Below are 15,525 nucleotides of genomic sequence, written 5' to 3' on the forward strand. Positions count from 1 at the left end.
GGCGAATATTATGAAAAACGCCAGTTTTAAGACACTGAACAGTCAGTCTTGTTTTCATGAGCAATAAAAAACTAAGTTTTGTCTTTAAAAACTATGATAAAAATGTGTTTGTTTGTTTTTTTAGAAAAGCAGGCAATATGAATCCTTTTCTTTGTTGCATAACTTCTATTTAATAAACCCGTCTTTCCTCCCTGCTGTCTCGTGTGCATCAGGTGTGAAATATTGCAGTCCCTTCTATAAATATGCTGTCATGTCTGCAGGAGGAGCATTGCTGCACATCTCCAGCTGAATGACAAAATATTGTAATTTAACTGATGCATTTCTGAAAAAGCAGAGTAACTATCGAGTGGATATTATATAGGGGCCTAGTTAATAAGAATATAAGAAACGAACTGACTTTATCTCCTATGACAGAAATTAGAATGACACGACGCGCCGCTTTTGGATGAAAGACAACAGCAGTTGACATTTTCACTTCAATTATGTCCTTCAGTTGCAGATATCAGCAAATGATTTATTAGAAAACAGATTCATGAACCGGGGAAGAAAGAAGACGCTGACATATTCCCTTTATGACGAAATAAAAGAAAACTGAGCACTAAGAGGAGTCAGATACTATATGCAGAGCATATCCCACAGTCCTCACAGTACTTTCATGGTCACAAGCTTATGGGTAAAATGTGTGCAGACATATCCGGTGTTTCTTCTCCTCTCTGTCGCCGTTTTCTTTATTCTGCCTCCTCTCAGAGCATCTCGGCTGACAGTCTGCAGCTACAAGTATATCAGATGGCAGTTTCCCTGAGGCACCGTAACGCCTCGATTCCGCAGCAGCCTCTGATTTGATATCGGACACAATCCAGACGGCCCACCCGCCAACCTCACCACCTCATCAGCTGTGTCACTCAGTGTTTCCCATAAACACAGAGACACGCATGCACATTTTCCCCCGGTCTGAGGTCAGCCCTCCCTCCTATGGAAAACCTTTTCTCTGCCTGTGTCTGGTTTCTCAAGCATGATTGAAGATACTCAATAACAAGAGATGCTTGCCGTGACCCCACCGTAACCCCTTCTTTATAAAAAAAAGAAAAAAGAATGGAGTAAAAAAAGGCTTCTGTCTGACCCTGCAACCATCTTCACCATCATCTTCATTTTTGTGTGTCCTTCCCCAAAGTGTGTTGTCTACATATTGTGCGCAGCTCCCTCGACACTCCCGGGAGCCCCCTCTCCCCTTCCCCAATCCCCCGACCCACCCCCCTATCACAATGCCAGCATTAAAGAGATTGGTGGGGTTGAGCTATTGAGTCGAATTAGACATGGTCAATGTAGCTTTGGCTGGACCAAACTGCCCCGAGGACACAAGTTAGAGAGGCTGAATAGGACAGGATTGTGCAACTGTAGTGCGGCTCTCTTCCTTTATCACAAAGCGCGTTTGGATTAATTTAACAAAGGCACGTGTAAAGATACAAGTGAGCGGAGATGACGGTGAGATAAAGCGACAGGTGTGAAATGAGCCCTGCTTCATTTTTGTTCTTTTTTATAAAAAAAACAAACGTTGATTTACGCGCAGAGTTGGAGGCACGGATCTTCATGGAGTTGCTTGAGGAAACAGGTGTTATTTCCTTCTGCTGTAATTCATTTCTGTGTGAGAGAGGATTCCTGTGAGCTTTCAGATGAGGAGGCATTTGTATTCCTGTGCCATGAAAGCTAATGATGAGCACTGGGATCGCAGCAGGCTCTGTAGGAACAACACATTTTTCATGCACCTAAAGCTCTGGAGGGGCTTAACTTGAAAAAGTGGTAAAAGATACTTAACAATGATGTCTAATCACTTCAAACGAATCAAGGAAAAAAAGAGCTTTGCTGTAGAAATGACCGATTACACTTATCTGCTGTCTATGATGACACTTTTTAAAAGCAACAAACACTGATTTCTTTTTCCGTCTTTCTTCTTCTTCCACGCACGCACCCCACTGGTCACGCAGACTTCCTTCCTGCTCCAAAATGGCATAAAACAGACAGTTTCTTTATCCAGGCAGGAACTGCTTCCCAGCGGGCCGGAAGCAATTTAATCAGTGTCATAGCAGACTCTGATGAGATTGTGCTCCGGGAGCTGGCATTGACTTGTAATTAAAGGTACCCTCCTTGCAAGCTAGGTGGAAATTAAGAGGCAAACAAGCAGCAAAGGTGGAGTGGACTCCGGAAAGTCCTGCTCTATAACTGTCTCTGTTGTGCTGAGCAAATAAGGAGCGATGAAAGTAAGAGATGTGAGATGTGGGGGTTTGGGGGGTTTGGGGGCTGCATCGCTCACGGTCACCTGACGAGTGGCCCGGCTGCCTGGAAGAATGTGTTGCAATCTGACAAACACATTTGAAAAATAGCAGTTATGGCCCCCTGCCCGGCCCTTATTTTATTTTTTTCTGTTCTCAGGCTGAAGGTGAACAGTAACTTTTGGAGCCAAGGCTTTCAGGCTGAACCATTATTTGACACCAGTTTCAAGTAAATGAAGGAGAGAAGTGAGAACAGAGGTTATTCAATGGAAGAGCCGTTTTAAGGCTTTTCTTTGTCAGCCTGGAGCATCCATACAGCTCTTAAGATTTTTGGCTCCAGTTCACGATGTTTTATGGCAGTGCAGCAGTTTTCTTTGCTACCTTAAGGCACGTTTCCATCAATCTCATAAGTTAGGACGTCAAGTCTGACACATACTGTATAGACTGAGTGATAATAGCAATTGAACTAGGGCAATATCACACGGCTTCAATTCATCCTGTTTGTTTCCATGCTGTAAGCTCCTTGTTGCTGTCACGATAACAGCTGGAGGACTATTGCAGCTCAGCTAGATTTCCTTTATTGTTGGAATCTCTAACATTTTGTTTTTTAAATGTGTTACTACCATCTATTGATGTTATTGCTGCACTCCACTTGGTTGCTCTGCAGATAGAAGTCATAGCTGCATTAACATTGTGAGATGGTCATCCCATGTTCCTGGCAGACAACTTCAGCATTCTGGCTCAGGCTGTCTTTGGTTGCAAGATTGTTGCAACTGTGAACAATAAACCACAGATGAACCACCAGTGTGGAGCAAGGACCAAATATATCACTACAATTCTTTCACACTGGTCATTTTGCATATAAAGCACCCTCAAATCACACGTCATACAACTGGATTTGACTAGCGAGTTGGTTGACCCACTGTAGTTGTACCTGGGATTTTTAACTATTTGTGACACCTAAATGGAAAGACTTGTGTCAAACTGTGAGGCCAAAGTAGAGGAATGACACTTGTACAACCTACACGTTTCTGTAAATGTGCTTGCTTTGAGTGTTAAGAAGTTAGATATACTTGGAAAATGCTATATCCATCCATCCAGATAGATAGATAGATAGATAGATAGATAGATAGATATTCATATACAGGAGAAAAAAATATCAGCTGCACTTTTAAATATAAGGTAATGCCATGTGCCACCACCCCTATGATCTCATCAAGAACTGAAAGTGTGGAAGCTTTGCAGAAGTACTATTGATGGCAAAGTTGCTGGATTGCATTTGATTTCCTCCTTTTCTTAGGTCCACCTACTGAATGCATTTTTATTTTTCTTTGCCCAATTTAATATATATTGCTCATATTTCCCGACTCCAAGCTTTTCATTGTCTTCACTTCCTATTCATCATTGGGCAATCCGCCATCTCTCCCCCCCCCAGGAGCCTGTTGAGGTCTGTGCCTAAATACACTCAACCTGGTTCCTGCTGCTTAACTACCAACTTGCCGCTCTGTTGCCATAGATACGTGCTGGCACTGGCGAGGACTTGTGGAAGCTTGCAGAGGGAAATTTTTAGATTTACAGGCTGCCACCTGGATAAAGAGTTAAAAATTATTATTAAAATAAATAAATAAATAAACAGCTTACCTTGTTTGTCTAAGTTCAGCTTTCCAAAATTGCCTAACAAAAAACCAGTGTAGCCCTTTTAATTGCAAGCCGATGGGAATAAAACTGAGTTGATGCACTGCTCTGGGTTGTTTACAACATGCTGCAACCACATAGAAGCATCCCAGCGAGATATTAATGCAGTACACCTGGGCAGGAAACACACTGCCTTTAGCTTTGAAACATTTAAGTCAAAATTAGTTTTTAGCCTACATAAGTACACAGCTAAGGGTAAGACAGTTCATTCACTTAAATATTCAAATTCATTCCTTTTTTAAAAAGATCGTAAAATGAAGTAATGCTATCAATTTTTTTTAATGTTGAGTTTGAGGCACAACATGCAAAGTATAGACTAAACTCCAAAATATTAATTCCAAGTGATAGTGAAGTTCAAGGGAAGCAGAATAGAGGTGAAATTCAAAAACAGGCAAAGTATCAAACAGAGGGAGAGCTTTAGGAACTAGAAAAAAGAGAGTGCCATGAAAGAAACGAGGACTTGGCTGTGGAAAGTTTGAGTGTGAAGGGTAACAAGAGAAACTAGCAAAGAACAAATGAAAGCAGGCGAACAGATACACGCTCAGTGATGATGTTATCTACCACAGGTATGGCAGAAAGGCGATAAAGAAAGTACCAGATAAAGAAGAAGAATATTGTACAAAGTACAATAAATAATCAAAACGCAAAACGGCTTTTTTTGCATTTTTTTTTCTTGCTTTAAATTAATACTTATGCTTGTAAAATGTGAGTGCATAGATTTTTCTGTTTCAGTGGTCATCATCTTGGCTATGGGACCAAAAAGGTTTCAGCCATTAGATGAAGTTTGTCCCCATAAAGAAAACATTGACACTTTTTCAGGCATTTCAAGTTGAACAAAAAAAATATGTGCTGAGGGGTTGATTAGAATTTAATGATGCAAAATGTCATTTACAAAACCTTAGAGCGTATGACTGGAAGTGGGCTTTCAGAAATGAGAAATACTAACTGGTTACAACATAAAACAGAAAATGGGGATAAAGAAGCTAAAGCGTGACAGCCAAGAGGTTTGTTTGCAAGTCATTGCCCCATTTTTGTCTCGCACACTGCCATTTTCAGATGAAATGTGAAAATGGAAAAAGAAAGTATTGTTTGTAAGTCCATGCTTTAAGCGAAGGTTACAAAATGTCTTGATCAGCTGGAGCTGTGTTTGATTGACAGCAGCTGGCATGTTGCAGTAAAAGCCAAGGTCAGTATAGCATGCAAGCCATGGGGACAGGAACTTGTTAGAATTTGTTTGAAGGTACATTTAAGTGCTCTTACTTCTGTAGTATTCAAAATGGAAACAGCAGCTCACTTTTCCCAGCTGTGTGTTTGATTGTCCTTATTGAATAAAAAGGAGACTGTGAGATTAAAAGCTAATGTATATCATTGTTCAGCATCTTAGGTCGCCACAGCAGATCATCCGTCTCCATTTCACCTTCACCCTTGCATCCCCTTCTGCTACGCCAACTCTCTGCATGCCCTCCTCTCTGCGGTCTTCGTCATTTCCTTCTGCAGTCCCTTACTCACGCCTCCACACTCCTACCTTTGCTTTTCTCTTGCTGCTCCCGACCATGCTGGACCCGTCTCCTCTTCCTTTGTCTTTGCCCAGCAGTAGCACAGTTTCCATCGGGACCTCCGATGGCGGTGGTTGTTAACCTAGGCTCTGATCATTCTGGTAAGAAAATTTCACTCTTGATCATCTACATATTTTATTTGACATTCGGGGTCCTGACCCCCAGGGGTTGGTTGTGTATCGTTGTTCAAAGGTGGTAGAACTGCAGGTTTTTGTTGCGAGGATGCACAAGAATAGAAATGAGCATATCAGAGGGACAGCTCAGGCTGAGTGGTTTGGAGACAAAGTTAGAGAGCCAAGGCTGAAATGTTTTGGACAAGTGCAAAGGATCCATGTTCAGCATACTTAGACAAAGGATGTTCATAGCATACCAATGAAACACGTTGTCAAGCCAAATCGGGACATTGTAAGTATTCCAAGTTAAGGTACTTGCATACCCGCTCAGAGTAAAAAGGAGAACATGTTATTAAGAATGTAATTTAATGTCAGCTGGCCTTTAAAACAAGTGAGAAATATTTCATAAGAGCAGTGAAAGTACAGAAATCTAAGATCACAGTGTCTGAAAGTTCATGGTCTTTTATTTCTCTCAGTTCTGGAGACAACAAAACCTCCTCATCCTAGACCACCAGTGGATTTTCCTTCCATCCTCTTTTTCTTTTTAAAAAAGCTGTCTGCTTGTTGTAGTAGTTTTACTTTTTAAAAAGAACCAAAAACGTACTCTCCAGACACCATTTTCCCAGCATCGATGCAGTAAGAGTCTCTCCTCACCTTAAATTATTGACAAAGAGACGTGCTTGGACATTTATTAGTCCAATCCACACAGTATCCTCTAGGTCCAAATAGTGTACCTCTGATTAACTCATTGTATCAGACTGAATGATCAACTGACAGGCGAACGGTGGCTCACAGAGTCTTTTTAAAAGCGTGTGTGTGTGTGTGTGTGTGTGTGTGTGTGTGTGCACGCATGTGTCCTCCTATGGACAGCTTCCTCTGTGGTATTGATTGTCCTGGTTCCTCGCCGACAAACTGTAGCTAATCCCAAACACAGCAGGATGGGAAATTGGATGGGCCCTATCGGGCCACTTTGGAGCCGACTTAAAGATTCTCGCTTCACATAAACACACACGCGCACATTGGTTTACAAGTGTGCACGGACACACTGAGGAGTTGATGTTGGCACACAGCATGCATCAGCTCTGCCCGCACGCTGTGACCCAATATGGAGTGTGACCAGCTGTCCATGTCTGGATTCTGCCTGTTTTCGGTGCTGAGATTTGAGTGCATCCGGGTTTGCTTGAGTGTATGACATGCCTTTCCTCAGAAATATTTGACAGCCACACACCAGCCTTGTTCTGCTGCTGACAGTTCCTCCCCCTTGCGCCTCCGTGCCAAGATAGCTCGGCCACCACAATTTCAAGCTTACAGCAGAGTCCCGGTCATCTGTCATGATCTCCTGGCCTGCCTGCTCTCAGCCCAGCTTTTTAACTAATGAGAGGATTTGTAGAGTCATTCTTTGACTTTCAGGACTCAGTGATTTAGTATGAATTAAGCACCTGCCAAAGCTGCTCCTGCAGATAATAGAAATTTAAAAAATGACATGTTCTAAAGAATAAAACTCATACCCTTGAATAAAATATTATTGGTTTGGAACCTTAATTGGGTGTCATCCTGCACTGTCTCTGTCCTGCTCTCTGTGTGTGTCATGTCTCACTCTGCTGTGAGGTATCTAGTTAAAGTGAAAATGCCAAAAAAGAGAGACGTGAAAGGCGAATCTGTCGGAAGAAATACTTTTCTTGACCATTTATACGGTTGTCTTTGTCATATCTCTGCTTGCATGCACAACATTGGGCTTTGTCTCAGTGATAAATGCAACTTTTGAAAGGAGGAATCAAACGAGTTATGCAGAGAATTTAGAAAGACAACTTGCTGATCCAAAGTACTCATGCGAGTTATGCAACTAACAGACGTCCTATAGGAAGAGGCTAAAAATATGGCCACATTTTTCAGCTTGAATCTCCTGAAGTCGCACTACATAAGTTTGATTAAATCAGGGCGTCAGCGCTATTTACTTTATATAAGACAAAAAAAGCATTAGGGTTTTGGGTTTATTGCACAAGGTGAAAAGGAAGGAAATGCTATTAAAAAAACATAAAAACTGAAATGTCATATTTTTCATAGACTATATTTGCATGACACTACCAGATGCACAGACCTCATTATCCTTATTTAAATCAAAATGAAGTGGCAAAATCACTATTTGCTAACATAGAAGTGTTTTTTTTGTCTAATCAGAAACTGATACTGATGCCAGGAACAGTGATTTTTTGCTTGATTGCAGAGGACTAGTGTGATTTTGCAACATGTTAAGGATAATTTTACACATTTAAACATAAACAGACACATAATCAGCCTTATGACACGTTCTTTCCAACATACACACCACCACGCACGCAAACGATGTCTCAAAATAAAGGGGGAAAGATTAAGGGTAAGCTAATCTATAAAAATGTGTTTTCCATGTAGAGCTTTATAGGTCTGTTAATACTATATCACTGGAATCCAGTGAAGGGATGCAAGAATAGGTGTGATATGTGAACGCTGGCTAGTTTTTGTTAGCGGCTTTGTGCTGCGTCCTGCACTAACTGGAGGACAGAGAGATGCACATGAAAAGTGAGTTACAATAACCAAGGTGGGGGAAAATTGAAGTGTGTACTAAAAGTTTCAGATGACTGAATAACAGTAAAGGTTTGCTTTTGCTATATTTCTGAGGTGAAATGGAGGTTTAGGAAGCATCGTAGCCTGCAAATGGAAGATGTTATCTTCCTTAAATGCACAACAATAATAGCTGAAAGTTAAGGAAGAAAAAGAAGATGCAAAACCAAGTGAAACAAAATGCTGAAGGTCTCAGAGTAGAGAACAATGACAGGTAAAGTCTGATAAGAGGAAAGAACAAAGTACAAGAGGTAGAGCGTGCAGACGTGACAGTGGCTTGATGCATTTTCAAGAGTCTCAACTTGATGACGCACTCAAATATTCATGCTTCCTCTCAACGAAACAAAAACCCCGACAGCTGCCAGCTCGAGTGGCCCGCATGCACCCCTTAAAGAGGATTCGGTCATTTTTTTGAGTCATGATTGTTTTTATGTTTCAGACTGGAGGACAAACATTATAAAATCATAAAATAAAATATGGACAAATGATCAAAAGGTTCTTTTTTCCCCTTTTGCTTCGTGGTGTAGTCGAAACAAGCAGCCCTAAAGCTTGAAACATATCCAGCTTCACTGAATCTAGTCTGCTGCAGACTGCACTGAATGTTTCCACCTGTTTCATCAACATTATTTTAGTTGGCAGTTGACTCCACTGTATTGTAATGACAAACATGGGCTCTATTTGCATTTGCCTAATTAGTTACCGGCTGTAGTGAGAGGGATAATTGATTGCAGGGCAATATGGTTGATTTGCAACTCAACCAAGCTAATAATTTGTTATTGATTGAAGCATTAGTGAGGAAAACACTACAGAGATATGTAACCAAGCCAAAGTGCTGCAGAAAGTTGATGCTCTCAGTTTTTAATCTACTTTAATAACATTACACTCCGCTAAGCTAACATCGTAAGGAGTGCGGGGTTGGGAGATGATGAACTGCTGGTTTCAGCGCCGCACTGTAGACTCATATGTTATAACTGGAAGAGATTACATTTACCGGGGAAGCAGGAGTGTCTCTGTGTGTGTGCATTTGGAAACATCTGCGTGTAAGTCTGCCAAAGTCTGTTTGCATAAGACGTAATTCAGAAGAAGTGAGAGAAACCAGTAATGCGCTGAAATGCATCACATGTGCAGTAAACATGCCAGGATGTCAGGTGTATGCAAGGATCAAAGTTGTGCAAACATTTTCTTCCTTTTTTTAAAAAAATCCAGCACTGAGGCATCTGAAAGTCGCAGGTTTTAAGTGAACTCGTTACTGCTTCACTAACTGCTGGAACCTTCTGCCTCATTGAACAGTCCACAATTGGGTTCAATTTTCCTGTTTTAATCAGCCATCAAATGAACTTTAGAGGTTTAATTGCACATTTTAAATAATTATCTCAAGGGTCAGGGGTACCTCTTTAAGAAGCTAGATTTTCCCCGCTCTGAGTCTTTCTAACCTCTAACTCTATTCATTTATTTCCTGCATTTCACTCAGCTTTCTAGCTCATCTTTCCAGCCACCCTCTATTTGTCTGGTTCTTTTTTTTTTCAGCCCACAATCATGTCCTTTCTATCAAAATGTTTTTCCTTTGCACCGTTTTTTTCAGTCTCTTTCGGTTTTCCTGTGCTTCATTCAGGAACGCCCTCAGGAATAGAAAGTCTGCGAGGAAAAAAAAGATTTTGAAGTGACTCAGAGAGAGCTTCGTTTCTTTGAAGCCAGGTGTAGAAATGTTGCATTGAGGTGCTGAAGTCATTTCTTCTCTTCTCCAGCTGTATCCCGGAGGCCCAGCTTGACAGCTAGAGGAGAGGTCATCACCATGACTGCGTCCTCACAGGACTCCGCCCCCTCGTCTATGGCTGGCCTCTTCCTACTCCTTCTCCTCCCGGCTGTTTTCACGCAGAACTCCGCTGTCCCAATGACCCCGACCCCATCCTCGTTGGACCCCCTGACCCATCCAGAGTGCACAAAGAAAGAACACCCAAAGGTTTCCATCAGAGGTCAGTGATCACCTCCAACCGCACATTTTGTAGCAGTCAGTGCTGTACTTGCAGTGCTGCTTCTACATGAACACATTTTGCTGGGACAATGCAGTTTGTGGCTTTTGTAAAATTAGCATTTTCATTCAGCTTCCCGGTAATTTGATATCTTGCTTTTTCTTCTGTGACAGCTTATTTTCAAATTTCAGATTTATTACCGTTTCCTTTTTTAACAAAAGAATTTGAAATAAGGGAAACATGAAAGGATGGGCTGTGAAAGCAGTCAAGTGTCGAGCTGCTGCTGCTGACTTATTTGGAGTCAAAAAAAGAGAAAAAAACACCATGCTTCACTCTAGTGTCAGCTCCAGCTTTATTCAGACATAGTGGGTACATTTTTTTTTTTTAGATGAGGGACACTCTGCTCTGAGCAATCATGCTGAAGTCCATCTTGCTGTACTGCTGTCAACTTTAGCAATTTGTCGATAATCTATATTGACTCATCTTAAATGTACACATGGGAGAAAAAAAAGGGCCGATCCAGTTGAAATCTATTGAGCTATTCATCATGCACATCCCCTAAAGGTGAGGTGAGGGGTGCATATAATCCCTGAGGAAAAGCAGTTGATGTAAAGATGTAATGGAAAATAATAAAACTTGCCGTATTTGGTGTCAAGGTTAAGGTACACGAGCATTCAGAGAAACTAAAGCTTTTTCCTAATTCCTAACCTTTGAGCTATGAAGCTTTACATACTAACATGGTGAATTTTATTATCTTTACTCATATGACTGGAGCTGAATTGGTTCCTTCAAGCTGTAAAAACTTAACATTTTAAGTTAGATTTATACAGTGTGCGATTTTGCAAAAATCATGGCATTGTATTGAAAAAATAAAAGGTGTGTTGTGCAGCTCTCTTCATGCCCTTTCATCTAATATGTTACTCTATGGTTCCTTGAACTTTGACCTTGGGCGCTAACAATAACAGTCAAGGTCAAGTAGAGGATCCATAAAAATTTTAAATAAAACGTTTTTATAGATTTTTACTTTTGGTGTGACCTTGACTTTGATCTGATTTTCACTCAAATTAAATCAGCTCGAGCTGGTATTGATGTCTACCATCACACAAAATTTGAAAACGATATGTTGAAAACTGCGGATGCTAGACTGACAAACACAAGCGACTGCGTACCATTTTTCCTTGGTCACAGCCAGAGATGGGCAGTAACGCGTTACTTGTAACGCGTTACTGTAATCTGATTACTTTTTCAAGTAACGAGTAAAGTAAGGGATTACTATTGCAAAAACGGTAATTAGATTACCGTTACTTTCCCGTAGGAACGCTGCGTTACTGCGTTACTAAAACCGTGATTTTTTTTTTGCAAGAATGTCTCATGACAGTGACGTAATCGAGTGCGACGTTCGTGACAACAGCTGTGTGCAGATCAACAATGGATCATATATCGATTGTGGGAGAGAGTATGAGCGTGCAGCGTTTAAAGCGTGGAAGTACTGACCTTACTTTGAGTTTGATTCCATAAAAAGTGACAAAAACATTAGTGTCTGCTGTGCGTGGGAAGAAAACTTCTTTTTACTCCGAAAAAAACCCCTAAACAAGCTCCGAGTGCGCAACGCGGTAATGGGAAATTCACAGAGAAACTCACGGATTCTTCCACTGACCGCTGCGCCACACCTGCACCAGAGCACACCTCCGCCTGCCCCACTCCTGCTTTACAGGTGAAAATAGAGCAACAGGACTGCTAGTCTTTGATTTTATTTACTTTCTGCGGTGTTTTTTACTTGCATCTATTTGAAAGACTGAGTGTAAACACAAAAAATATTTTATTTTATGTGCTGGAATGTGCAGAAAATAGGTTTAAATATTAAACTAATTTCTTCAAGCCAGAGAATGTTGCATATAATTTAATTTTTGCTTGATGCATAAAGTTAAAAGATTAAAACTAATAAAACAAGTTTTAAAAAGAGACTTTTCCATTTGATTACATTTTGTATGATGGATTATGTAGAAAAAGTAGAATTGGGTTGAAAGATCTATCGCTTTATCACCTCTTCAGGTTGTAAATCGTGTTTTTAAAAGTAACTAAGTAACTAAGTAATTAATTACTTTTGAAAATAAGTAATCAGTAAAGTAACGGGATTACTCTTTTGGGGAAGTAATCAGTAATTAGTTACTGATTACTTTTTTCAAGTAACTTGACCAACACTGGTCACAGCTCCTGCTTACGTGTTAATCCTGAACACTTTTCTCAGTGTTGCCATGAGGTTCCTTTGCAGTTATAGGGAATTAGCATCTGAAGTAGAGTCAGATGTTACAGACATGGTTTTGAAACCAAACACAGCATGCATCCTGCGTTACAGTCTGATGTATGCAAGTGTGGGAACAAATGAGTCTTTATCTTTTATGCTTATGGTTTGAAATCTCCAATAACATTGATTTCACAAGCTTAAAGTTCAGTGTGGCAAACTGTTGCTGTCAAGTTAAGGGGGACAGTGTGGCCCCAGGGAATTTTATGTCAGCTATTTTTCATATCTGGAACCCTATTTGCCACTTTTCAATTTTCATAAATGTATCTTTGTGCCATCTGTAAATAGAACCTCACAGTTTGTCGAGGTCAAAAGGCATCTATAAAGGAGCAGAAAGCAAAACGGGCCAAGATTAAAATGATAGTGTGGAATAATGGCGCCCGCTATCTTGCCCGTTCATCTGTACAGTGGGCCAAGAAACGAGGTGTTCCTCACTGCGTGAAATGGAACAGAACAGTTTGGAGCGCAGAATCAAAGGTAAACACACACAAAATTGCTGTGTTTATTTTTGAATAGGGCTGTTTGTGTTTCATCTGCCAAGAGTGGTGAGTAGGATTGGAAAGCCCAAAAAAAAATTGCTGGTGGGGATCGAGGACAGAAAGATTGGAGAGGTGGCCTGAAGGAGTTATGAAATGCTCTCAGCCCCCTCCAAAGCATGCATCCGTCTTTTTGGTTTTTCTTTTTTGGACTGTGCCGTTTTCTAACAAGACTGTTTATGTGCTTGTGTCCAGCTTATCAATGCTGCAGACCTGAACTCTGTCTATGGTTCTGAAGATTGACGTGTGCCATTTGGTCCTTTATGCTGAACTTTCTGTGTCAGAGCAGTTTTAAGTTTGAAAACTAGAGCCTCCATTCTATTGGATTTCCAATCTATAGAAATCAAGAAATGGCTTTTTTCATTCCCCCACAAAACCAGACTCACATTATCTATATGCAAGGGCTTTTTCCCTGTCCTGCTTCACCCACCCGGCCTCCAGATGTCCAGATTAGCCTGGGCCCCGCCAGTGCTTCACTTCAAAGGCGTGCCACTTGAGAATGGCTCTCATGGCAGGGAGCTGCAGGGCCGTTGGCCTGTCAAAGCAAGCAGAGCGGGGCATTATGTGAAGGCAGCCTTACAGAAAGGCCTGCACAATGAAAGTGCCAGCAAGAACCTGAGATTAGCCTCTGTGATTGATGAGCGTTTTATTGTAGCTTGCTGAAGCGCTGCGTCACCTGAAGGAGACCAGCCAGTCTTTGCTATGGGCATGCACAAGTGTGTGCTCATGCTGTACAAGTGTATGCATCTATACTGACAAGTATTTATAGATATAGGTGTGTTTTTCTTGTGTTTTGACTTCCTATCTAAATGAGTTTTAGATTTTCTATGTGCAGTCCAGTGACATTTTATCCTGGCAGCGCCAGTAGAAGGCATCGCATGTCCTCCGGTCCTCCACCTCTGGTTCCTCCGACCATAAACCTCCGTGGTATCCAATATTCATGTTTGTCATTGGCTATAAAATATTCTGTATTGTCTCTCTGCCCAAACAAACAAAACAGCAGTCTCTGTGTATCACACTGCACTCATCATTTTTCTCCATATGAAAAGGTTAGATGGAGTTACTTAAAGTCGAGGATAAAAGGTCATCTCATCTTATTCATTTATAAAGGACTAATGTTGACTTTCACTGTATGCACTTACCTTGGTTACCTGTTCAAACAGCATCAGCTCAAAACTATTAAATGATGTTTTCACGATTCTTGTAATTGTTTTTAATGATTCTTTGTGTATTGTTGTTGTCGTTCTGTCTGCTGCTGATTGTCTTCTTGTGGATATGTCTTGTTCTTGCTCTCTCTTGTAAATGAGATTACAAGGGATTACAGGAGATTTTAGTGAGACTGAGTTAAAAAACAAAAACAAAAAAAACAATTTATATAAATAAGTCCATCAACTCGAGCGTGTTATGTGGATTTAAGACCAGCTGTATTCTGTATACTTGGAGGAGTAGCGGGACACTCATACTGATAAGAAACATCTCTTAATAAATAGATGTACTTGCAAAGAAATCTTAGTATCTGGTAGATATGAAGAGAATTATCCTTGTTTATAGCCACTAAATCATTTTTACAGCTGCTTTATTTTAGCTTAGTTTGGTTGTGACAGCTGTGATCACAAAGAAGAAATCAATTTTTAAAAAGAAGTTGAGCACACATGCGGCGGTTGCGATGTCGGGGGAATGTACTATAAACACAGAAGATGCAGGAGACAGTAGACAAACTTCCACCGAGGTTTAGTATCAAACCTCGTGACCCACTTTAGTTTGGTCTCAACAGCATGGTATTTCTACCATCCGCTTGGACCCACCACAAACACACTGCTGCATGTTTGTATCCCTGGTGTTCCAGAAGATGTGCCAGAAGAGTTGTTTTTTTTTTTTTAGCCACACCACAGATCAGTGCAGAAATACAGCATCGGAATCACGTAACCTCCACCCACAGGCACACACTGTATGAGCCGCCAGCTCGTGATTTAGATGGATGATACTCCCTGAGAGCATGAGACTGCAGGTCTGATAAGAGCACAGGGATAGGGGGCAGCAACTGGAACGCTCTGAATCTCGATATGGAATCTGCTTAAAGAATTTATGGAGACGTTATAGTTTATGTTATTAGGCTCAAAGAACTGTTCTAGGAGCTTATGAAAAGGGTCAACCTGGTTTGTGAGACGGATACCTGGGCTGTTCCTTCATCACACCAAGTGCAGCAGCAGTATCCATCAAAGCAACACTATGTTTCGCCAGGGACTATGTGCAGAAAAATAATGCTTTATAACAAGACCTTTGTCTCCGGTCCCACTACGTCCGTCGCAGAGAGTAGGAGGTTGTTTGTCTGATAGATTCGATTTCTTGACAGAGTGGGACCTCTGCTTGACTCAAATCACTGTAATGTTCCTCTAACAATAGAAAGAAAAACAGAAAACAGCCGACGTTGCTGCTAATTTTCTATTTGATACCTTGCAAATCTCGCCTCCTGAATTTGCTTTTTATA

General features: G+C 41.0%; 1 protein-coding gene across 5 annotated transcripts in view; it reads left to right on the forward strand.

The window, feature by feature from the left end:
- Positions 1–15,525, forward strand: part of sema5ba (sema domain, seven thrombospondin repeats (type 1 and type 1-like), transmembrane domain (TM) and short cytoplasmic domain, (semaphorin) 5Ba) — a 183,800-nt gene that overhangs the window by 67,927 nt on the left and 100,348 nt on the right. For all 5 annotated transcript variants that reach the window (XR_005696243.1, XM_040034790.1, XM_040034792.1 and 2 more), the window contains one exon: positions 9,975–10,202. Coding sequence is in view for 4 of the 5 variants with exons in the window: in XM_040034790.1 (XP_039890724.1) it covers positions 10,022–10,202 (181 nt within the window). In the remaining variant the exon portion in view is untranslated. The remainder of the gene's footprint in view (positions 1–9,974; positions 10,203–15,525) is intronic.

The sequence above is a fragment of the Simochromis diagramma genome, unplaced genomic scaffold (assembly GCF_900408965.1).
Source record: "Simochromis diagramma unplaced genomic scaffold, fSimDia1.1 OVJJ01000091.1, whole genome shotgun sequence".
Lineage (NCBI taxonomy): Eukaryota > Metazoa > Chordata > Actinopteri > Cichliformes > Cichlidae > Simochromis > Simochromis diagramma.